This window comes from Cervus elaphus, chromosome 5, assembly GCF_910594005.1.
Source record: "Cervus elaphus chromosome 5, mCerEla1.1, whole genome shotgun sequence".
Lineage (NCBI taxonomy): Eukaryota > Metazoa > Chordata > Mammalia > Artiodactyla > Cervidae > Cervus > Cervus elaphus.
Genome location: NC_057819.1, coordinates 105,753,653 through 105,777,080, shown reverse-complemented (window position 1 = coordinate 105,777,080; position 23,428 = coordinate 105,753,653). Strand labels below are relative to the sequence as shown.

The following is a 23,428-nucleotide window of genomic DNA, read 5'->3' as shown; positions in this document are numbered from 1 at the left end:
GTATCCTGAAATAAGTTCACACCCAGGCCCTTTTCCTGAGTTGAGCCTTGACAGGTTTTATTTGCTGCACCATCGCCTAGGAGACAGCTCTGCCAACCACAGAAGCTTGCGCTGTTGTGACCTTTCACACACTGATTCCTTAGCACCTCCTGTTTCAGGGGTACAGGGTTGGGAGTACCTAGGCTCCAAGATCATCCACTTTGCCTGTCTGGTGGCTGGCTCAGCTCCTCCTGCAGTAACCCTGCAAGGACATGAAGCCCCAGAAAGACAGGAAAGCTTGTCCAAGGACCCTGTTCAGCTGTGAACGGTTGTCCCCGAGGGAGGTGCCTGTCCTATCTCAGCTCCGTCTCGTGTTCATTTCCATCACAGCATAGGATGCTCTCTCTCAGGCCAAACGAGTCCCATTCCTCTCCCGCCTCACAGCCTCTGGACATCTGCCTTTTCTCACTCGGCCTGGAACACCCGGGAGTGTCTGGCTGCCTCCCTCACCCGCTTGTTACGAAGCTCAGAAATGCTCCGAGCAGACCTGAACTTCCTTGTTCTAGGTGCTGCCTTTCCAACAGCACAGCCTATTGAAGCAACTGTTTTGGCCTCAACACTGCAAATGTCTGGAGCCTGCTGAAACCAGCAAATTCAACGTCTCTTTATATCTGCTGCTGTTACAGCCACATCCGTGCTCTGACCTTTTACTGCAGAAAGACTTTCTGGGCCCAAGAAGAAGAACTAACGCTTGTGCATCTAAACCATCGTACTGTCTCCTCTCCCATTCTAACCTCTTAAGGACTAGGACTTTGGTTGTTTGAAAATCTAACTCACTGTGGATGCGACTTAGTGTTAGGCTTTGGAGTCTAAGATGCTTGATTACATCTGGAAATTTTTTACCCATGGAGCCTGGAGGCTGGATTTTTCACGAGGGCTTCACGCCATGTACATGTTCTGGGTCTGGAGTCCAGGGCGGAAGGGGACACTAATGTGAAGTCTAGTCCACATCTCCTCTATGTGAAGCGTGCGTGACAGGGCACGTGCATCTCTGGACAGGACTTCTACTTTGAAAGATGGTCAGTGATGCTCCGTCTGCACTTTTATGCTTCCTGTGTCTTCTCCGCTGACAGTATGTCAGTCAGTTGCTTGTCAGAGACACTCAGCTGCTGACAGGTCCTCATGACCTGACTCAGATAAACTGCCAAGAGGTGCTTGCACTAGAATAGACAACACGCAAGCCAGTTAGAAACAGGGAGGGCCAGGCTTCACAGAGCAGGAAAGGAGCGGGGCACACACATCAGGGGCCTGGAACCCACTGCCTAGAACCGCAGACCAAGGTTAGACAGGTGTCTACTTCCTAGCAGTCCGGTGGACAAGGAGGTTTTATCAATACTTGGCCTGCTGTTTGGGGCAACAGTGTAGATCCAGCAGGGACAGGTGAAATCAAGTGAAAACCAAGACAGGCTCTTTATGTCAGTCCTGAATTATACTTCTTTCTTCCTTGCCCTCAGAAAGCTGTTAACAGCAGTGGCTAACGTTCCTCAAGGTACAGCGTTGCTAAGATCATCTCAAAGATTATCTCATTTAAATCTGACAGCCCCCTGGGGGACAGGGTTTATCTTCATTTTACACATCTGCACCGAGTCTACAAAGGGGGACTAGTCCTTAACCACTGGACACCAAGAGCAGGGATGGCAGGACCCTCACTGTCTCGCCTGTCCCTCTCCGAGGCATGATCTGTGCTGGACCTCACACCGTGGGGCACACCACTCGGGCTGCTGAGGGCCCGGCTCCAACCCTGTCATTTTTCAGGTGAGATCACTGAGTGAGGCTCCCTGCCAACGGGAAAACCCACTTGCCACCTGCTTCCTGACAGGTGTGACAACTGTGTAAAGAAAGGGGAGTGTGGGGCAGATGCTGTAATTTTCTTCCTTGGCAAGACTGGAAAGATCGCTCTCCACCCTCAGGTGGTAGTGGTTTTCCTGTGGACTCAGGACGGATGTGAGGAGGTCTCGTTCCTGCCTGATGCTCTGGGCTCCTGTGAGATTGGCCGAGGCACCAACATGCTTTGCTGCCCCTGGTGAAAGTCAAGCGAGGCTGAGCACCAGGCTGTCCACGGGCAGTGGGAGAAGCGCCTCGTGGCTGGAGGTAGGGGCATGCACTGTTGCCAGCGTCCAGTTTGGCTCATGTTTTTACTGGGCCCGAAAACTGCCCAGGTGCCAACTCTGGGGATTACTTGCTGCCCTCCTGAAGCTTCATCTCTGACCTTTTAAATTAAAACGGGAAACTGGCATAGTTCTAAAAATGCCCCTGTGTTTTGGGAGGGTAAAGCCAGAAGAGATGACTGACTGAAGTCAAGGACAACGAACTACCATCTGTTTCCACACAGAGTAGACCCCACGTAGGGCGCACAGCGAGGCTCCCAGCGCCCCCTGCCCCACCACTGGCTCGGCTGTGGCCGAGGCCCATCCATCCTCACCACAAGGCTGTCCCCCTTCCGCAGCACGGAGAAGGCGAACGCTGGGCACGAGCAGTAGTGGCAAGAAGCCAGACATGTGTACGTTCTCCCGGAGCTTCCAAGCACCTGGAAAGGGGAGGACAGGTGGAGTCAGACCTGGAAAGGTGAGCGGGAAAACCGCTACTGCCCTTGAGTGTACCTTTGTGAGGGTTCGGGGCTGTTCTCCGAGGGCCTACCTGCCCACGGGACTCTCCTGCTGCCTCAGTGCCCTGCCCTTGACAGCTCCACATGCAAAACAGAAGTGTCTCAGGTGGGTTGAACCCTCCACATGAACCACTGTTTTTCTGCCTGGGGATTCAGAGGGTTGACTAGAGAGAGAGAGGAGACGGCTCCCAGCACTGTACTTTGTTGTGTTTCTCAGCCTTTGTAGTTATTTCACAGCATGTGTGTGAATGTCTAAAGCCTCCACCACACTCCTAGCAGGAGTCTGAGGACAGGAAAGGCCCAGTAGGGAGTGGGAAGAACACGTGGAACAGACTCCTGTAACAGGGTGACTCAGCTGCCATGGGAACGGCAAGCCCAGGTCTGCTCGCTCACCTAGCAGGACGGGATGAGGGCACAGACCCGGGAGGGCTGGCAGGAGGCCACATTCAGAGCCAACGGCCTTGCTGTCAGTCAGGAGACACGGGGGACCCTGTGTTTGGAGGGTGGCTGGACAGACCTGGAGGAATGGCTCGTCTCTGTCCTCACTCCCCAGGTGCCGGAGACAGTAAGTGGAGGGCTTTGTTCCTAATGTCCCAGTGGAGTAAAGTTACTATCCCAGGGACCTAGAGACCCCCTGCAGTGGGTCAGGGACAGGGAACTGCCCCTGGGGGATGTGCCCCAGGGCCTTCACGTTTGTTTCAGGCTCTGAGATGACAACCTACATGGAAAAAAGGAATGTCAGTGCCCCTAGAATTGTTTCCTATTTTCCTCACACAGGTAAGACTTCCACTGAAAAACAGCAATGTTGAGTGAGGTGTTGTCTCTCCAGCATTTCGCCTGGTGCAGGCATGTCGCTATGGGTTTTTTTTGCCAAGTCAGGAGGACTCCTTGGGGGCTGCAGGATGACCAGAAATGGCCAGTGACTGGGTAACAGGATGCCAACTGAACCCATTACACATTTCAGCCCCATTACAAACCGGATATTAAGAAAGTCACACCACACGTTTCCAGTCCTGAGGCGCTGACGTGTTGAAACTGGTGAGGGCTGGGGGTGCGAGGAGGAGCTGCCCTTTGCTGAAGGGAGAGCATGAGAGCAGACTGGTTCCCACTCAGTCCCACAAGAAAACCCACCAACGCCTGGCAGGGACACCAACAATTCTTGGGTCTCTAAACCATTACCAATGGTTTCTTCTTCTCTCTTGATTTATGGTTAATTAGGCATAAGCCTATTGGAGAAGGAAATGGCAACCCACTCCAGTGTTCTTGCCTGGAGAATCCCAGGGACGGGGGAGCCTGGTGGGCTGCTGTCTATGGGGTTGCACAGAGTCAGACACGACTGAAGTGACTTAGCAGCAGCAGCAGGCATAAGCCTCTGGGATTCCACACAGACTGCTTCCTCCTTATGGTGGGTCCCCAGCCAATTACCCTCTGCACGAGGCTGAGTAAGTGCCTGGTCACTCAGGGGTGGGGAGAAGTTCTGCAGAAGTTCCCTGGCTGGGACTCAAAACATGCAGCCGCCCAAGGCGGTGAATACGGTAAAGAGAGTCACTTCTCAGTTGGCTTCTCTATCTAGCAGTGGACGACTAATGAACCTGATAATCGGGCAGAGATCTGAGTCAGATGAGTTTGGAGCTGAAAACTGACCTCAGGGACTGGCTAATTCACCCTTTGTGGAAAAAACCGCCTCTTCTTACAGGAAGTGCTCCAAGCTCATCCACTCGGAGCCAGGAGTGTCAGTCCCAGAGGGGAGCCTTTACAAAAGGAATGCAGGCAGGAGGATAGTCAGACCCAGGCTGGACTTGCCCGCACCGCCGTGGGAGGATCTGCTGCAGCTACAGTGAGGCTCTAAGGAGACGGGCCCACTGGACAGTCATCCACCCACAAGCACAGTTTACTTTATGGCTGCTCCAAGCCCTTAGCATCTGTCACAGTGGTGAATTGTATACGATTCACCGTTCCCTGAGTTTGGTGCCTCTCTTGGAAAGAGGATGTTATGCCCCTGCCCTGATACATACAGGCTGACTATGTGAGCTGCTTTAGCCAGTAAAGTGTGACTGGCCAGGCAGAAACGTTCAACATGGATACCTACGATATCCTGACTTCCCTCTGCTATGAGATACACAGTGTCCCAGATACAGGCTGCTCCATCGCCTGGGATCCTGGGCCACAATGTTCTGGATCAAAGCTGCAATTGGCTTGCAATGGAGATGGACAGGGAGTGACACATCTCTGTAGCTTTCAAATTTAGGGGTCATTGTTACAAATTTAACTTGGCCCCTCCTGACTGACGCAGTCCCCTTCCTAGGAGGACTGAAGTTTATCAAAAAGCGACTCAGGTGACAACATGAGTGTGACTTCAGGGTAATTACCACCAAACCTGGAGGAGGTGAGAATGTTAGAAGGTCGACCTATGGAATGATAACTAGCTGGGTAACAAGGCAACATCTGACTCAACCTTTATCATCTCACAGAACCTCTGAATTAAGCCAAATTCTTTCCATATTACTACATACAGTGAAACCACTGAGGTTAATTGGAGGGTGTCTGTAAGGTTTCTACAACCTCATTTAATTCAAAGTCCAACACAATTCTAAGAATTTTGCATTTTTACGATGAATGAAGCAACATGACATAATACAGAATGTGAATGATGAAAACCAGAACAAGTCACGGTGATCGTGGGAGGAATAATAAGTCAAGAATAACTGAAATATTTCCAACACAGTCTTTGAGATTTTAACTAACAGCAAGATCATGCTTGTGCGGGTCAAGTGTTCTGCTGATATTGGAACTGAGACAAGAGAATCTGAAACTAAAAGACATGGGAAAACTCAGGAGCCCTTTTTGACAAGGATATGTTAGCTACATAAAACCCAAAAATAAATACACTAGCAAAGAAAATGGAAATCCTTCCTCAGGTACAAACAACATTGCTTAAGAATTCTTAATCTATGATGTTCACCAACAGAAAATTCTAATCAGCCTCTTCTGAGTAAATACAGAAGTTTTAACTGCAGCATTTGGCACTAATCACCCCACCTTACTTCAGGCAGAAACGCATGAGGACCTCAGGTACAAACAACATTGCTTAAGAATTCTGATTCTTAATCTATGATGTTCACCAACAGAAAATTCTAATCAGCGTCTTCTGAGTAAATACAGAAGTTTTAACTGCAGCATTTGGCACTAATCACCCCACCTTACTTCAGGCAGAAACGCATGAGGACGTGCCAGCTGGCTGCACCACCCTACTGCATGGAAAAGCGAGTTCATGGGCCAAGTCTTCCATGTGCCCGAGAGGCTTTGCTCAGTCCCTTGCTAAAAATGAATCAATACGGTCTCAATTCTGAGACAGTCATCATAAATAAACCAGAACCCAAACGCTCAAAAGTTCTGCCTTTCCTGGTCTTCAACAAGGCCGGGATCTCATACAAGAGCTGATGGCTGCTGCTTCTACCCCTTCCATACACAAAATTTTGGAGACCACTGCCAACATTTTTATTTCATTCACAAGATCCCCTTCTCTGAATCCCAGCTGGCATACCATGTCTAACGTGGCTAAACTTGGGTTTGGGAGGCAGAGAGTCTGGCCCGCTGTTGACACCGAGACAGGCAGGACCAGCTGCCAGCTATACAACCCTGCTGCCGTAGGGGACAGTTCATTTTCTGCATCTCAGTTTTCAGCAAAATAAATATCTTTCCGGGCTTTTGGTGAGAATTAGCAATACATGAAAGTAATTCAGTGTCTGATACGAGTCCGATTTGTACTTTACAAACCTGCCTACCTTAAGGTCCGCTTGAACTAAGGTCCAAGTAAACTGCCCACATTCAGCACAGTGTGGCCTTCGTGAACGCTTCCAACAACAGTTCTGACAGATCGTTTCTATTAGATGAACCTTGACACGTGAAAGGACCTTAAAGTGCATTTTGGCTTTTGCTTGTAAGCAAGAGACAAGGAACAGGGTGATCCCTGTAGTGTCAAATGACAGAAAGGGAAAGTTGGCTGTGACCATCAGACCTGGGCAAAGAGCCTCCCTGGATCATTGCTGGTTCCACACACTGCTCCCAGGTGGGGTTAACAGGCCACATCTATCTGACTCTAACTACTCACACTCTCATTTCACTAAGTTGGGTCAAGTCCTTTCAACCATCCACCAGCTTTCATACAGATTCATGAAAACATCTGTCCTAAGGGGATCTGGTTGAGGTTACTCCACCTCTGGGTTTCTACCTGGTAAACACGCCTCCCGCTGGGTGAGGAGATTAAGGTAACAGACTGGCGGTCAACTAGGTCCAAGGCCTGGACGGCTGACGAGCCGAAGACAAATTTCAGCCTGGGAAGGAGAGGAGCCTCAGGTTAGATGATGGACTGAAAGCCACCTCTCTGACTCAACCCGAAAGATTACCATCAGCAGCTTCTGAAAATTTATTTTAATTCAGAAAAAAACGTAATACAGCAAAATCCCACATAATCAACCGGCCAGAATAAATGTTAACATGTTGTTTATAAAGAAGCCTCTTTATATGTCAGAGGCCTTCCTGTTCTTCCTCAATTTCTCCATCCCCAAGGCAACCACACGCATTTCATGTTAATGTTTTTATATTTTACTATACATAGTACATATGTGTATGTGCATACATACACACACATATACATATGGTGATGTTTTTTAAGTTTAAAACATGAACAGTATATTCCGGGCTTTTTGGGCAACTTTTTTTCACATTCAGTGTGCTTCTGAGAATGATGCATATATACATGTCTGCACGTGCACATGTATATACATATATATACACACAAACATTTTAAAATTTAACTTGTATAATATTCTAGTGTACGTACATAGTACATTTTATTTCTTAACTACTCTTAGCCTCTTACTCAGGAAACAGGCCTCCCCCAAGCACTGTATGTGTAAGAGTTGTTCAAGGGTCAAATGTCCTTCTCTTTTCATGTGTTAGTAGTGTAAGAGCTACAACTTTTAGAACAATGTTAAAATACAGTGGCACTTAGGACAATAAGGAGTGCCTTGTACTGTCAAGTACAGTGCTGGTTATTCACTTGAGACAGATTTTTAACAATTACATCAATAAAATATTGTTCCTAGCTTAGTAAGAATATTTTCTAAAAATAAGAGTTGGTGTTGAAAGAATTGGCCTTTAAAAACACACATTAGTGGTTTATAAAGAAACCCAAATACAAAAGAATATATACTTACGATAACAGATGCTCATCAGGAACTGTAAAACAGGAATGGAAAGTAAGTGAATTGTGTTAAACCAGTGACCATAGACAAAAACATTTTTAAAAGGCTATTATAGCCAAAAAGACTTCTGTGTAAGATGATGAACCAAACCTATGCATCAAATTTTACTCCTTCCCAATATTCCACTAAACAATAATAAAAGAATTTTCTAAAATGCATAAACTCTCAAGGATGAGGACAGGGAGAAACACAGCTAAGATATGTTGGAAAATTATTTACAAGGTTTGAGAAAACTGAAACTTAAGCTAGCAATAGGACAGCCAAGCAACAACCTGATTTACACTGCAGACTCTAGTACCCTCACTCCCTAAAAAAAAAAAAAAAAAACCCTCAAGAAATTGGTGGCACCAGATGGCTCTAAAGTAGGAATGAAGCAGGAGGGCTAAAATAAGACTCTTTGAAAGTAAGTTTACGAAGTTGGAAGGTAGTAGAGTAATACTTTAAGATGTCTGAGGAAATATTTCCAACATATAATTCAATAATACCTTGTCAAACTATCAATTAAGTCTCGGGATAGGAGAATATGTGCTCTATAAAATAAGACAGTAAACTGAGAAAAAGAAAATTGTAGGGTATACTACACATTAAGGCCCAAAGTAGGTGAAGGGAATTCCCGACAGTACTGGTGGGGGCAGATCTCAGGAGAGCAGCCTGGACGCTCTAGGAGAGGAGAATGAGATGGACAGAACAACTCAGCATCTTGAGTAGAGGATTTAGAACCCTGGTAAGAGTCTGAAGTTGAATTATGGATGTGTGTGTGTTTGTTAGTCACTTAGTCGCGTTTGACTCTTTGCACCCCTATGGACTGTAGCCCGCCAGGCTCCTGTCCATGGAATTCCCCAGGCAGGAATACTGGAGTGGGTTGCCATTTCCTTCTCTAGGGGATCTTCCTGACCCAGGGATCAAACCTGGGTCTCCTGAATTGCTGGCAGATTCTTTACCATCTGAACTATAAGGAAGTTATTGAATTAGGGATAAACATATAGAAAAGTAAACAACCAAACAAATGCAATCATGACAGTTTTGAGAGAAAGCAAAAAGTTACAGCAAAGAAGTAGTCATCACTTCCTATATGGCTCAGCTGTGACTAGATTTTACATCATCATACAAGTGTAAACTCAGAATACTGATCTGAAGAAAATTATCGTCGAAGGAGGGGGCTCAGGAGAGTGCATGACTTTCTAAGTACAACGATTTCTAAATAGCAGAAAACCGCTCTGAAAAATGTGAACCGGTGACAGTGGTCTTGGTGAGCCCCAAGCCTCAGGGGCGCCCCCTTCAAGACTCAAACTATGCTCTTCACACACAGCCCTTTCTGGCAACCACTGTTTGAGCTGTCAACAGACTGGCTTTTCCCCCAAGCTTTTTGATGTTCGAATACCTGGCTCGCCTCATCTTTTAAGCACATGCACTGCTTTAGATTTAACTGAAATGAGAAAAGTTGGCTTCCTCCTCTCAATTCTTTAAAAACAGTACGTCAAGGTAAATCCTTTTCAAAGTGCAGTCCTTTGCAAACAAACGCCGCCCAAGTGAACCAGCAGGGGCAGTCCTGAGGCCTAACCGACGTATTCGATGGTCATTCAGATGCCGGTGGCGCAGCTCTAAGGAGGATGCGCTCTGAAGCCCCGTGCGCTTGCGGCCAGAGGATGCGGGAGCGTGGTAACAGAGCATCCTCTGCTGGTCACAGGAATAAAGGCACAGCCACAGCGTCCAGACCCCTCAAGTCCTGCGTCTGCAGCCCTGAAACAGTCACTCGTGCACAGAGGTCAGGAGGGGAACCGTTTGGAACGAACACAGACTGCGAGAAGGAAGGGCTACAGGCGAGTAGAGAGGGCGGAGACCTCCCCAGTGGGCCCGGACCCCCGAACCCCGTCCCGCCGGCGCTGCCTCCAGCGCCCCCGCCCGTACTCGGCGCGCCGTCCCGCACCGCCGCCGCCATCTCGCTCAGCAGCTCCTCCACCACGGCTGGCAGCGTGAGAGGCCCAGTCAGAGCCGCCATGACGGGTCCCACGTTCTCCGGGGCGGGGGAAGGGGGAGAGGTGACGTAGTTTGCGTCCCGGCGCATGCTGGCGGCCCGGCCAATCGGCGGGTTTTCGGCGCCAGGGGAGGAACTTCCGGAGGCCGTGGCCGCAGTGCGCAGAGGACGCGCGGTCCGCCATGTACCGGCTTCTGGCTGTGGGCCTGGCCCGAGGCCTGTTGCGGGCGGCGGGACTGCGGGGCCGCTGCCGCCCGGTGCGTCTGCTGCCCGGGCCGCCGGGAGCCCGGGCGCCGCCGTGCCGAGAGGCGCCGCACGGCCGAGGCTCGGGCCTGCTGCCGCTGCTGGCAGGTGAGGGGCGCGGGCCGGCGGGCCGGGCGGGCCGGGCGGGCCGGGCTGAGCGCGGTGACCTCAGCGCCCCTTCCCGCAGCGCTCGCCTGGTCCTCGAGGCCCGCGGCGGCGGAGCAGGAGCGGCGGGGCGCGGGCGGGGCTGCGGCCGGGGACGCCGAGGCCGAGGCCGAGGCCGAGATCATCCAGCTGCTGAAGCGAGCCAAGGTGAGGGGCCGCGGCGCGCCCCCCGACTACGGGGACCCCTGTGGACGGAGTCCTGGGGTCCTCCCGCCGCGCGTCGGGCGCAGGTGGAGGCTGCGCTGCGGACCGCGAGGTTGGCGAGCGCGGGGAGAAGTGCACACAGGCTGAGGGGAGCGGGTCGGGCCTCTTCTTCCTGAACGTTTTCCCCTCTTCCCGGGGTGCCGGGCCTTCTCCTTCGGGCTGACCGTCGCCTCGTGCCCGACGTGTCCGCACCGGTGCCCGCAGACGGCGGGTGCGGCCCGCGTGCCAGCTCCATTTGGAGGCTTCAGCTGACCCAAACGAACCTGTGGTCTTAGGCACCTCCCCGACCCCTTCTCCCAGTACCTCTTCTTTTCTGTAGCCTGCCCCGTTTTCCTGCCTGGACGCTCCATAGTCATTCTGAAAACTTGTACCTAACTACCACCTCCCAGATTCCGAGAACCCAGCAACGAATTTTTGGATTTTGCCACCAAATCCAAAATACTTCTCAAACCTGTCGTGTCTTCTGTGTCTCCTGCTGTCACCCTGGCCACGTTGCCACAGCCTGCAGTCTTGTCTGCCCGGTTGCCCCCCTGCCATCCAGACTAAACAGCAACTGGAGAGATCATTTAAATGTAAATCAGCTGGTGTCATTCCGTGCCCACAAGCCTTGGATGACCCGTCACAGCGTTTGTTGTAGAACCCAGACTCCTTGCCCTGGCCGGTGAGACCTATGGTCCCACCCCATTGCCTCTCTACTTGGCAGTAGCAGTCACCATCCTCGGTTCACATCTGTTCACTTTCATTGTTTGAGTGGTTCTTGAAGATCCGTTTTCTTCAGCCTGGAGCACCTCCGCTCATTCCCTGTTTTCTGTTTGGGTCAATTTCCCCCCACAGTTTCTTACTTGGTTGGCTGTTTCTCTTCCTTTTTACCTCAGTTTAACTGTCGATTCCTTGGGCGGCTTCTCTTGACTCCCATTTGAAGGAAACCCCTTGTTCCTTTCTCTTGCTTTTCTTCACAGCCTGTATCATTGGTTGTGATTGAGCTCACGTGTCCTGCAGGAAGAGCGGAGGAGGATGTAGTGTCAGCAGCTCCCTCATAAGAGCTGGTGAAAGGTGCTCACGATCCCACTGCCTGTGTCTTCAGCCAGTGTGCTATATTATGGCCATGGGGAGCTGCAGGGGAGCCCCTCTCCAGTTGCGATTGCAGACACCTTGCCTTTGCACAACAGGGATTCAATAAATGTTTGAGGAATGAATGACTAGCTTCGCTTTGTGTACTGGGAGACGTAGCGGTACTTGCTTCTGTCTGGCAGTGCATGTCTCTGTTCTTTTCGTGTTTCATTTTCTTTTATTTTGTTTTCTCTTTTCAGTTGTGCATCATGAAAGATGAGCCAGAAGAGGCAGAGCTGATTTTGCATGATGCTCTTCGTCTTGCCCACAAGAGTCACAACACAAAAGCCATCGCTTACACTTATGACCTGGTAACTCCTCTGACCAGTGAGCCCCCGACGATGGTGCAGAAGGGCTGTTAGTGCTCCTGATTAGTATTCCTCACCTGCAGGCTGTCTCTCTGGGTTTTGTTTTCACTAAGTTTTCTTTAGCTTTCAATTTTTATTACCCTTGAACTGTCATGTTTAAGAAACCTCAACCCCAGGCTGAAAAGAAACAATTACCGTTAATATTTGTGTTCTCAGTGAAGAGTGGATCTAGATTTGTCATCATCAGAGTCTATGCATGTACTCTCACCCCATTGCTGGACTTTGCTTCTAGCAGATTAGTGACAATTTCTGGGCTGTTTTTTTTTTTTAGATAGAAGGTGAAAGCAAAGGGGAGTTTTTAGTGTAAAGATTTTGAAGTAAGTGAAAACACAGTGCTCTAAACTGAAAAACAACTTGTAATCTGCTTTCAGATGGCGAACTTAGCATTTATAAGGGGTCAGCTTGAAAATGTAAGTAAATCATGTTGTAATGTTGTGAATTTGTGAATAGCTAGCCTCAAGGGACCTCTGCACATAAGGGTACAGACTAAGCTGCTGTAACAAAGAGACCCCAAGATAAAGTGACTGAAATAAGAGGGAAGCGTATCCATTTAATGCATTAGTCCAGAGGTGGCTGAACCCTGAAGAGGGGTGGGCACTTCTACCCCATGAAGTGACCCAGGAGCCCAGGTTCCTTCTAAGATGTATTCTCGCCTGAGTACAAGCGCTGGCTCATCTCCAGCTGCGGGCAGGGAGAGGATGGAGGGCCAGCAGCGTCCTTGTGAAGTACGCTGTTGAGGCTGTTCGTGTAAACTGCGTGCATCTCTTGGCCGCAGTCTCGTCATATGATCACACCTGAAATGCAAAGGAAGGACCCTTGACCTGGTGGAAACTGAGGAGAATGTACTTGAAAAGATGGAGAGGAGAGTGACTGTTAGGGCTAGTTTTCAGTCTCTGCCACAGTGGGTTTGGGTGGGAAGTTGATCTCTGAAGCTGGTTCTACACATCACAGAGTAGTTTTTAAGGTACCCAGAGGATGTGGGGTCCCAGTAGTTTAGTCTGTTTTTCCCACACGAGGTTGCCTTTCTCTGTGTATGTGTGTTTTTCAAGGAATGCTGCCTCAGACTAGTACTTAGAAGGCAGGGTCATCTAGATACGGGGCCCAAATAAAAGAAAAAATCTCTTCCTTATGATTTTAGGCAGAAAAACTTTTTAAAGCAACAATGAGTTACCTGCTTGGAGGGGGCATGCAACAGGTAAGGACATTACATAGTATTACACCCTAGCTGAAGCAGTTTTCAAAATAGCCTTGTGTCCTAGAAATTCCACCCAGCCCTCACATGTGTTTGGACCAAGAAGTTGGGATTTTTCCCCCAAGACCAGTATAAAAACTGCCAGTCTTTCACTCATGCAAAAGCATGACACCTGATTCCTCCAAAAGCATCAAAACTATGGCTTTCAGAATGTAGTCAGTCTAGAAATTAATCTGAAATAGGAGGAAATTTTATGAGGAAATTTTATTTGTTATGAACTAACTTCCTTTTTCTTTTACCAACAGGAAGACAATGCAATCATAGAGATCTCCCTAAAGCTGGCCACTATTTACGCTGCTCAGAGTAGGTAAGTAGTCAGAGTCTGGGTGTGGGAGCAGCGTGGAGCAAGGGCTGTGGGTCAGAAACTGACCCTGGAGTGTCACAGTTTTCATCCTACTAATCACCTGGGTATCCACAATCTCGGTTGTCGCACTCCTGGTGTCCCGTCCCTCATCTTTGAGATCTTGAGCCTTTTCCAGTCTTGCCCCTCCTGTGTCCATTAGCATGCCCAGTAGGGCCTGTGGCCCTCGTCCCTGTGGTGCACCATGACAGGCCTGGTCATGTGTTCTATTCCTGCTTGAACTGGGAAGTTGTTAGAACCTTAGTTTTGCTCTTCCTAGGAGAGCTGGGAGCAATGCAAGAGTGGCCGGGAGTGGCATATTTTGCTGGTGGAAGTATCAACAAAGCAGGAAGTTAGGTACAGGTTACATAATGAGAGAGTTGCTGTGAGAGGGTGTCAGTGGCTCGTCCGGTGGGTGGTTTGCAAAGGCTGTAGAGGTGATGGGGTGGCTAGGTTGTAGCATGGAGGCAGCGAGGCATGGGATAGAGACCTTTGGACAAGTGGGACAGGAAAGCAGTACTACTTAAGAGTATTGATTAAGAGTCTAGATTCTTACACAGAAGAAAAAGTCTGCCAGGTACCTAGGAAAGGCTTTGGGAAACCTTTTAGATGTGTGCCAAAGGTCAGGGACACAGATAGAGGGGCCTGGAGCATTCACTGTCTAGGTGAAAACTCGGAGGATGTAAGCAGAGGACTCCTGGAGGGTTAATTTGGGGTAAATTTAAGGGAAGGCCTGGCTTCTCCTTAGCCCTTGAGTTGCTGCAGAAATTGGGTACTACAAGTTTTGAATGGTACCTAGCCCAGTGCTGCAGGAGGAGTGCTCACTGCAGCCAGAGACCCTGGCACTGGCACCTGCAGCCCGAGTGGTCCGCTCCTTTGTTCTTCGGGGGAACCGGTCCATCTCCTGGCATTTGGCTGGACACTGGATGGACCAGAGCCTCAGGGCCTCTGACTCCAAGTCTATAGAGAAACTTTGAGGTTGGTTCATGCCAGGGAGCATTGCAGCCGGGTTAGTCTTTCTGGACGGGTTACAGACAGGACCAGATGTTGGTGGGTGTGGATCCCTGGGTTAAGGAGAAGCCCAGAGATGGTAACACTGGACAGTGAGAGATGCCCACGATCTCTCAAGAGGTGAAAGCTGTGCGGTACCTACAATAATTAGCCCATAAGTTCCCCTGCTCAGAGGTGTTCTTTCTTGATGACTGAGAACGTCTTGTGGGCAGCCTCCCCTGCTCCACGCCCTGCTTGGATGAGGTCCCTGCTGCTGTCGAGGTTTGGCTCGGGGAAAGCTGCTCCTCTTCTAAGAACGGAGTAGGGTGAGGTTGTCTGGCCAAGCCCAGCGGAGAGGTAAGCTTGTTTAGTGCCGCTTCCAGTGAGGAGCTGAGAGCCAGAATGGAGGAGCAAAGACCAGGACAGATGGGTGCTTTGTGGTGCTCACTGTGTCTCTTGAGATGCCAGCGGGCAACCCTCTTTCTGTCCAGAGTCGGCCTGCTGGCTGCTTGGGCATCCTCATTGGTGACTCAGGGTCTCCGGACTGGGGCCAAATGCCTTTTAGCACCCTGGTTGGAGCTTCCATTTCTGTAAAAAAAAACTTGCGTTGGAGACCTGCAGCTTGAGGGGAGTGGTGAGCTGATTCACCCCTCGGAAATGGACGAGGTCGGCAGTCAGAATTCTGCGGTGAGCCCAGGCCTCCGTTGGCGCTGCTCTTGGGTTGAGCAGGCGTCAGATGCTCTTGCAGGAGGAGCTGGCCCCTCAGCTCTGCTAGTGGGGAGGAGGGAGCGCTGGTTGTGTCAGTTACTGAAACCCCAGCAGCACTCCGAGATGACCAAAAAAACCAAACTTCTTACAGAGGAGAGATTGACACCCCTTAGGGACTTGAAACAGAGTTCCCATCCATCTTAACACTAGATGATGCAAACCTGAGCTGGAAGACGGGACAGCTGATTGATCTTCTTTGCTTTACAGACAGGAACTGGCTCTTGCTGGCTATGAATTCTGCATTTCAACTCTTGAGGAGAAAATTGAACGAGAAAGGGAATTATCAGAAGACGTTGTGTCAGGTAGGAAACCTGGCTACTTTTTTTGGCCTTCCTTTGCCGCAGAGGGCTTTGCTGTCAGGCTGCAGTACAGGACACAGAAAGTGTGTCAATCAGGGAAGGGGAAATGACTTGTTTTGTTAACTGGCTGTTTCTAAGGTCTCAGAGGGTTTCGAGTAAGATTTTCTTTAAATGACTTGATCACTGGTTTGCTTTGTTTTGTTTTTAACCCCATGGTGACGTGTTCATAGTATGTCGTTGACTTATATAGAATCTCTGGAAAACTCGGGCAGAAGGGATGTGTTTTCTCTGGTCTGTTGGTTCAGCTGCGGTCATAGTACAGATTAAGTCGCTTAGCTCCCGGTGTCCACGAGGGTGTGAGAGAGGAGTGCAGAGTGTGTCTGTCCCTCATCGTGGAGGGGAGGGTGTGACGTGTGGGGTGGGCAGGGGGCTCTGGCTCTCAGCCATTGCAGTGTCTTTTTTTTTTTTTTTTAATTGAAGTAGTTGGTTTACAATGTGGTGCCAATCTTTGCTGTATTCAGTTTTACATATACATACCTTCTGTTTTAAATATTCTTTTCCGTGATGGTTCATCATAGGATATTGAGTATAGTTCCCTGGGCTGTACAGTAGGACCTTCTTGTTTCTCCATTCTAAATGTAATAGTTTGCATCTAAAACCCCAAATTCCCAGTCTTCTCCCCTCCCCTTTGGTAACCACAAGTCTGTTCTCTGTCTTTGAGCCTGCTTCTGTTCTGTAGATAAGTTCATTTGTGCCGTACTTTTATTTTTTTATAATTTTATTTTATGTATTTTTGGCTGCACTGGGTCTTCGTTGGTGCGGGCGGCCTTTGCTAGTTGGGGCGAGTGGGGACTACTTTCTAGTTGGAATTCGTGGGCTTCTCTCTGCAGTGGCTTCTTGTGGAGTGTGGGCTCAGTAGTTGTGCATGGGCTTAGTTGCTCTGAGGCATGTAGAATCTTCGTGGACCAGGAATTGAGCCTGTGTCTCCTGCACTGGTTGGTGGATTCTTAACCACTGGACCACCAGCGAAGCCCTGTGCCATTATTTTAGTTTTTCTCCATCTGACTGACTTCACTTATGTGATAATCTCTAGTTGCATCTGTGTTGCTGCAAATGCGTTACTTTGTTCTCTTTCATGGTTGAGCATCCATTGTGTATAGGTACCGCGTGTTTTTTATCCAATCGTCTGTTGATGGACATGTAGATCGTTTCCATGTTTTGGCTGTTTCTGAATAGTGCTGCTGTGAACACGGGGGTGCATGTGTCTTTTTGAATTACGGTGGTGTCTGGGTTTATGCCTAGGAGTGGGGTTGGTAACTTTTTTGTTTTCTGAGGAGCCTCCATACTGTAGTCGATAGTAGTTGCACCAGTTTACATTCTCACCAGTAGTGTAGGAGAGTTCCCTTTTCTCCACAGCTTTTCTAGAATTTATATACTTTTTGATGGCTTTTTGATTCTGACTGCTGTCAGGTGTTATTTCATTATAGTTTTAATTTGCATTTCTCTTAATAATTAGGGATGTTGAGCATTTTTTCATGTGCATTTGGGTTTTTCTTCCTTTCATTTTAATTATCTTATTTTTCTCTCGTTGGGGCAAGTGGGTGCTACTCTTTGTCTCGGGGCTTCTTGTTGAGGGGGCTTCTCTTGTTGCGGAGCATGGGCTCTAGAGCACAGGCTCAGCAGTTATGGTGCATGAGTTTAGTTGCTCTGAGGCATATGGGATCTAGTTCCCTGACCAGGGATAAAACCTGTGTCCCCTGCATTGGCAGGTGGATTTTTAACCACTGGACCACCAGGGAAGTCCTTGCGTTCAGGTTTCTTATTACGGGTTGAAATATTGGGAATTTTCAGATTGACATTCGTTCAGTGACTGATTTCACACTGCCTCTTTGCTGGGAGCTCGCACGATGATGGAGGTGGAGCACAGCTCTGGTATCTCTGAAGGTAGTTCATGTGGCTTCAGGGACGTGTCTGTCCTCCGTGGTCTTAAAATTTACCCTGGAACAAAGCTCAGTTTTCCTCCATCAGCTCTGCTGAAGCTCCCCGCATCGAGGTCACCAGCTCTCCTCCCTGGCAGCTCAGCCCAGTGATCACCATCTCCTGCTGGAAATATTTTACTGGACTTCAAGGCCACCTCCCTGGTCGCTTGCGCTTGCTGGGTCACCTCTCTTGTGGGCCTCGGTGCTGTCTGGGCTACTTCCCCCTCTGCCCCTGCACCCTGGGAGGTAACCACGAGGCCTGTGCTTTCAGTACCAGTTCTACACCTTCTGGGCAGCGTGTGAGAGAGCTTGTCTACCTGACATCTTGACCGGAATGCCTGATGATCATCTCACACTTCACCTGTTCCAAATGAGTCTTTTTTTTTTTTCTTGCGTTGATCTAGTTTTTCTTACTGAAGTGTAGTTGATGTGTGTTACATGTTACAAGTGGACAGTACAGTGATTCTGGTTTTAAAGGTTGTCTTGTTGCTGTAAAATATTTGCTATATTCCCTGTGTTGTGCCCTGTATCATTGTAGCTTATTTGACACCAAAGAGTTTGTCCCTCTTACTCCCTCTGTGTATATTGTACACCCCCACCCTACCCCCTGTAAATGGATCTCTTGATTTCCACCCCTCACAATTGCTTCTCACCAGGCAACCTGTTTTGTAACTGGCACCACCATTTACCCGGTGCTTTGGCACCATCTGGGATTCTTCCTTCCTTCCTGCTTGTAGCTCACCGGCAAGCTGTACTGAACCTGCCGTGGCAATACGTCCACGTCACAGCCATCTGGCCGTCCTGCCCCGTTGTGGTCCAGGCCAGCGTGCTTCTTGCCTGGGAGCCTGTGGTCTTTTCCTCCCAGGAGTCCCTGTTCCCTCATTCCCTCGGGAAGGTGTTCCCGCCCACCTGCCATCTCAGGCCCGCCTCCACCTGCAGCCCCAACTCCTCATAAAACAATCTGTTATCAAAAGGAGCACTTATAGGAGACAAAATTTCCAGTCTTGCATTAGCTCACTTACCAGTCCATTTACTTAGTTAACTTCAGTCTAAATTTAGTTAATCATGACTATGCATAAAACTTTCCTCAGGGTTCCTCCTCATAATCACTTTTTGTATCCAACCTGTCTTTCATTTTTCATCTAAATAAAATTAACCAGCTCTTTTTTTACCAACATGTAATTTCATTTCTCATATCTTCTTTATTGAAAACATATATTGTATCTCCTACTGTAGTTTGAAAAGTTACTGTATTGTTTCTCACAGTTGTAATTACATGTTTAAATTAGAATCCTCAACTCTTAAAACATTAATTTTAGTGAAACTAAGAAGTAAACAATTAGGTTCTCTCTTTACGTTGGCATTTTATAAATTGGTGAGCTTAAACATCAGTGGTAATTTTTTAAAAACATTTGTTTTCTTAATGTGTGTGTTGGTTCCTCAGTCGAGTCTGACTCTTTGCAACTCCATGGACTATAGCCCACCAGGCTCCTCTGTCCGTGGAATTCTCCAGGCAAGAATACTGGAGTGGGTTGCCATTTCCTTCTCTAAGTGGTCGTCCTGACCCAGGGATGGAACCCAGGTCTCTTGCATTGTAGGCACATTCTTTACCATCTGAAACCCTGTTTTCTTATACAGAACATCTTAGGTGATATCAAACATTTTCATTAATATTTTCAAATACTTTTGATTTTTTTTTTCTAATAATTGATGACTTAGTACCTTAGTATCTTTTAGGTAAACTTTCATTGCGTAGCTTAAATTGGCACAGCTTTAAGAATCTTAAGTTACCAAACATCTGGAAAGATCACATTAAGTAGACATTTCTAAAATAATACTTTAAAGCTTTTGTCACAAAGTTTTTATCTCATTTACCTTGAAGTTTCATCATGTCTAGTTATTTTCTTGCAAGAGATTAGTAAGGTCTTATTTATTAAACCTAAATACAATAAAATATTATACTTCATTTAGATGACTCTTTTGTTCTCCAGTCTCTCAATTGTGTCCAACTCAGCGACCCCATGGACTGCAGCACTCCAGGCTTCCCTGTCCTTCACTGTCACCCGGAGTTTGCTCAAACTCCTGTCCATTGAGTCAGTGATGCCATCCAACCATCTCATCCACTGTTGCCCCCTTTTCCTCCAGTGAGTCAGCTCTTTGCATCAGGTGGCCAAAGTATTGGAGCTTCAGCATCAGTCCTTCCAATGAATATTCAGGGTTGATTTCCTCTAGGAGTGATGGTTTCATCTCCTTGCTGTCCATGGGACTCTCAAAAGTCTTGTCCAGCACCACAGCTGAAAAGCATCAATTCTTCGACACTCGGCCTTCTTTATGGTCCAACTCTCACATCCATACATGACTACTGGCAAAACCATAACTTTGACTATGGACCTTTTTCAGCATAGTTGACATCTTTGCTTTTTAATACACTGTCTAGGTTCATCATAGCTTTTCTTCCAAGGAGCAAGTGTCTTTTAATTTCATGGCTGCAGTCACCACCTCTGGGATTTTGGAGCCCAAGAAGATAAAGTCTGTCAGTGTTTCAAGTTTTTTTCCCCGTCTATTTGCCATGAAGTGATGGGACCAGATGCCATGATCTTTGCTTTTTGAATGTTGAGTTTTAAACCAACTTTTTCACTGTCCTCTTTCACCTTCATCAAAAGGTTCTTTAGTTCTCTTCCCTTTCTGCCATTAGGGTGTCATCTACATATCTGAGGTTATTGATATTTCTCCGTGCAGTGTTGATTCCAGCTTGTGCTTCATCAGCTGGCATTTCACATGATGTACTCTGCATAGAAGTTAAATAAGCAGGTGACAATATGCAGCCTTGATGTACTTCTTTCCCAATTCGGAATCAGCCCATTGTTCCATGCCTGGTTCTAACTGCTGCTTCTCGACCTGCATACATATTTCTCAGAGGCAGGTAAGGTGGTCTGGTATTCCCTCCCATCTCTGTAAGAATTTTCCAGTTTGTTTTGATCCACACAGTCAAAGGCTTTAGTGTAGTCAGTGAAGCAGAAGTAGATGTTTTTCTGGAATTCCATTGCTTTTTTAATGATCCATCATATGCTGGCAGTTTTAGTTCTGGTTCCTCTGCTTTTTCTAAATCCAGTTTGTACAACTGGAAGTTTTCGGTTCATGTACTGTTGAAGCCTAGCTTGGAGAATTTTTAGTGTTACTGAAAATGCTAGCATGTTAAATGACCGCAGTTGTGTGGTGGTTTGAACACTCTTTGGCATTGCCCTCTTCTGGGATTGGAACGAAAGCTGACCTTTTCCAGTCCTGTGGCCACTGGTGAGTTTTGCAAGTTTGCTGGCATATTGAGTGTAGCACTTTAACAGCATCATCATCTTTTAGGATTTGAAATAGCTCAGCTGAAATTCCATCACCTCCAGTAGCTTTGTTCGTAGTGATGCTTCCTAAGGCCCACTTGACTTCGCATTCCAGGATGTCTGACTCTAGGTGAGTGATCACACCGTTGTGGTTATCCTGGTCATTAAGACCTTTTCTGTGCAGTTTCTTCTATGTGTTCTTGTCACCTCTTCTTAATGATGATTCTTAATGATGTCTTTATTAATTTGGATCCACAATCTTAAACATTGTCAGACATTCAATTTAATATTGAATATTTCCCAGTTTATGTGAACCTGAAAATTGTCAGTTTTCTTTAAATGTAGGCACTTTTTATTAAAATTAAGTAGCGCTATTTATAAATCCTATTCTAATAATATCTTTTAGAAGCAGAGACATCTTGTATATTATGATGTGTATACAGACATTAACTATAGAGATCTCATGGCATTACCAGGTATTACAGTATAAGCTTACTGGTTAACAAACAGTTGGAATACCTTAAAGTTGCTTGTTTACATGATTAAGGCATACTATCTGTAAGATTTTGCTGAGGGAACATTCTCAGCAATTGAGATTTAAAGCTGCCACTTTTTTTTCTTGATTTCCCTGGTCGTGCCTGCTTAATTGGGCTTAGTCTCAGCTCCTTGAGGCCTGTTTTCATATTCTGGTTTAGATATTTGCAACACAAAAGGCAGTAGGTTAGTTTTTTAAAAGATGGTTTTGTCGCCTAAAGTTACTAAAATCAGTGGCATGATTTTTATCAAACTCAAATGTAATTTATGAAGTTCTATGTTATAAGGCATTTAGTAAAGACCTTTCTGAGTTTATAAATTAAACCAAAGGAAAATCACTTAAAAAAAATTAACCCTTGCATGTTAGTTCCCAGTTTACTTATTTTGTATTACTCAGGTAACTATTAGTTTCCTCAGTATGTTTAGTTAATATTTCCTTAGTGGCAATCTATATGCCTTGTTATCCCACAGTATAATTAAATAAGAGCTTTAACCACCTTATATAAAACCCATTTAAATATACCAACTTACATTTTTATCGACTCGATGGACTTCAGTTTGAGCAAGCTCCAGGAGTTGGTGATGGACAGGGAAGCCTGGCGTGCTGCAGTTCTTGGGGTCACAAAGAGTTGGACGGGACTGAGCGACTGAACTGAACTGATATTTATCTAAATTGTGCCAGCTTCCATACCTTTACCTTAAGTTTTCATCAGTATCCAGTCAACAAGTTTTTGTCTTAGGGGAGAGTTTAGAAGTATTTTTCTTTTTGTTACCTGTCTATTTTACCTACTTTAATGTAAAAGGGTTTGGGTAAAAGGCATATATGTTTTATTTATCCCATTTTAAATAACCATCTAAAGAATTTTTTATTCATTTGACGTACCTCCTTTTAAAAAGAAAATTTTTTTACCTCGTCGAAATAATAACGACCTCCCAGCCCCCCGTTTTTTTGTTGATATTCTTAATTGCTTTTATTAGCATTTGTAGGGCTTCCCTGGTAGCTCAGCTGGTAAAAGAATCCATCTGCAATGCAGGAATGAGAATGAAAGTGGCTCAGTTGTGTCCAACTCTTTAGGACCGCATGTCTCCCACAGTGCAGCCTGATTATTTACCAACCAAGCTATCAGGGAAGCACGCAATGCAGGAGACCCTGGTTCAGTTCCTAGGTCAGGAAGATCTCCTGGAGAAGGAATAGGCTACCCACTCCAGTATTCTTGCCTAGAGAATCCCCATGGACAGAGGAGCCTGGCAGGCCATAGTCCATGGGGTCACAAAGATTCCAACATGACTGAGCGACTGACACGCTCTCTGATCTGTCTGTAAGGGAAGCATGGTTGGCCTGCAGAGTTGGTCACCAGATTGTGATTTGTGTGTGTGTGAAGCCAGCTTTTAATTTTTAACTGCGTACCTATTAAAGAGTCCCCTCAGTGGCTCAGCTGGTGAAGAAACCGCCTGCGATGTGAAAGACCTGGGTTTGATCCCTGGGTTGGGAAGATCCCTGGAGAAGGGAAAGGCTATCCACTCCAGTATTCTGGCCTGGAGAATTCCATGGACTGTATAGTCTATGGGGTCACAAAGAGTCGGACACAACTGAGTGACTTTCACTTTTCATTATTTAGGATGGAATTTAATTTGTCCAGTTAACTAGGTACTTGCAAGTCTGAGCTCCATTCCTTATGTCTTTCTACAATTGAGCCACCTCGGTGTCTTTCATCCAAGCCCTGGGTATTTCTTGGTAAAAACTGAGCCTGCCCCCACCTGTGCGTTTCTCCTGGGTGGGAATTCTCTCAGGATCTTCCAACCAAGCTCCACCCAGTATCTAGACCCTGGGTGGGTATTTCCAGGTGTCTTCTCATCCCCACAGAATTGAGCATGCAAAATTTAGCACGGAAAGATGCAAACCTCTGGGCTCACTGAATTCATTCCTTTCATATGCACCTCAGCTGCCTGGAGCCAAT

The 23,428-nt window shown here is 47.2% G+C and overlaps 2 protein-coding genes across 5 annotated transcripts in view; one reads left to right on the top strand and one right to left on the bottom strand.

Annotated features, from left to right (window-relative positions):
- Positions 1 to 30: 30 nt before the first annotated feature.
- ZSWIM7 (zinc finger SWIM-type containing 7) lies at positions 31 to 9,976 on the bottom strand. Its single transcript, XM_043903963.1, has 5 exons — positions 9,820 to 9,976; positions 7,864 to 7,885; positions 6,876 to 6,978; positions 2,462 to 2,566; positions 31 to 1,199 (listed from the first exon to the last, which is right to left on the bottom strand). The coding sequence occupies exons 1-5, from the start codon at positions 9,974 to 9,976 to the stop codon at positions 1,083 to 1,085; spliced, it is 504 nt and encodes a 167-aa protein (XP_043759898.1). The 3' UTR covers positions 31 to 1,082.
- Positions 9,382 to 23,428, top strand: part of TTC19 (tetratricopeptide repeat domain 19) — a 29,582-nt gene continuing 15,535 nt past the window's right edge. Inside the window, exons 1-7 of one of the 4 annotated variants that reach the window (XM_043903952.1) lie at positions 10,021 to 10,237; positions 10,317 to 10,441; positions 11,809 to 11,919; positions 12,348 to 12,386; positions 13,115 to 13,171; positions 13,474 to 13,535; positions 15,534 to 15,628. In XM_043903952.1, the coding sequence (XP_043759887.1) occupies positions 10,069 to 10,237; positions 10,317 to 10,441; positions 11,809 to 11,919; positions 12,348 to 12,386; positions 13,115 to 13,171; positions 13,474 to 13,535; positions 15,534 to 15,628 (658 nt within the window). In that variant the 5' untranslated portion in view covers positions 10,021 to 10,068. Of the gene's footprint in view, positions 9,732 to 10,020; positions 10,238 to 10,316; positions 10,442 to 11,808; positions 11,920 to 12,347; positions 12,387 to 13,114; positions 13,172 to 13,473; positions 13,536 to 15,533; positions 15,629 to 23,428 lie in introns of those variants that run through there. The other 3 variants (XM_043903953.1, XM_043903955.1, XM_043903954.1) reach the window with 3 other exon arrangements.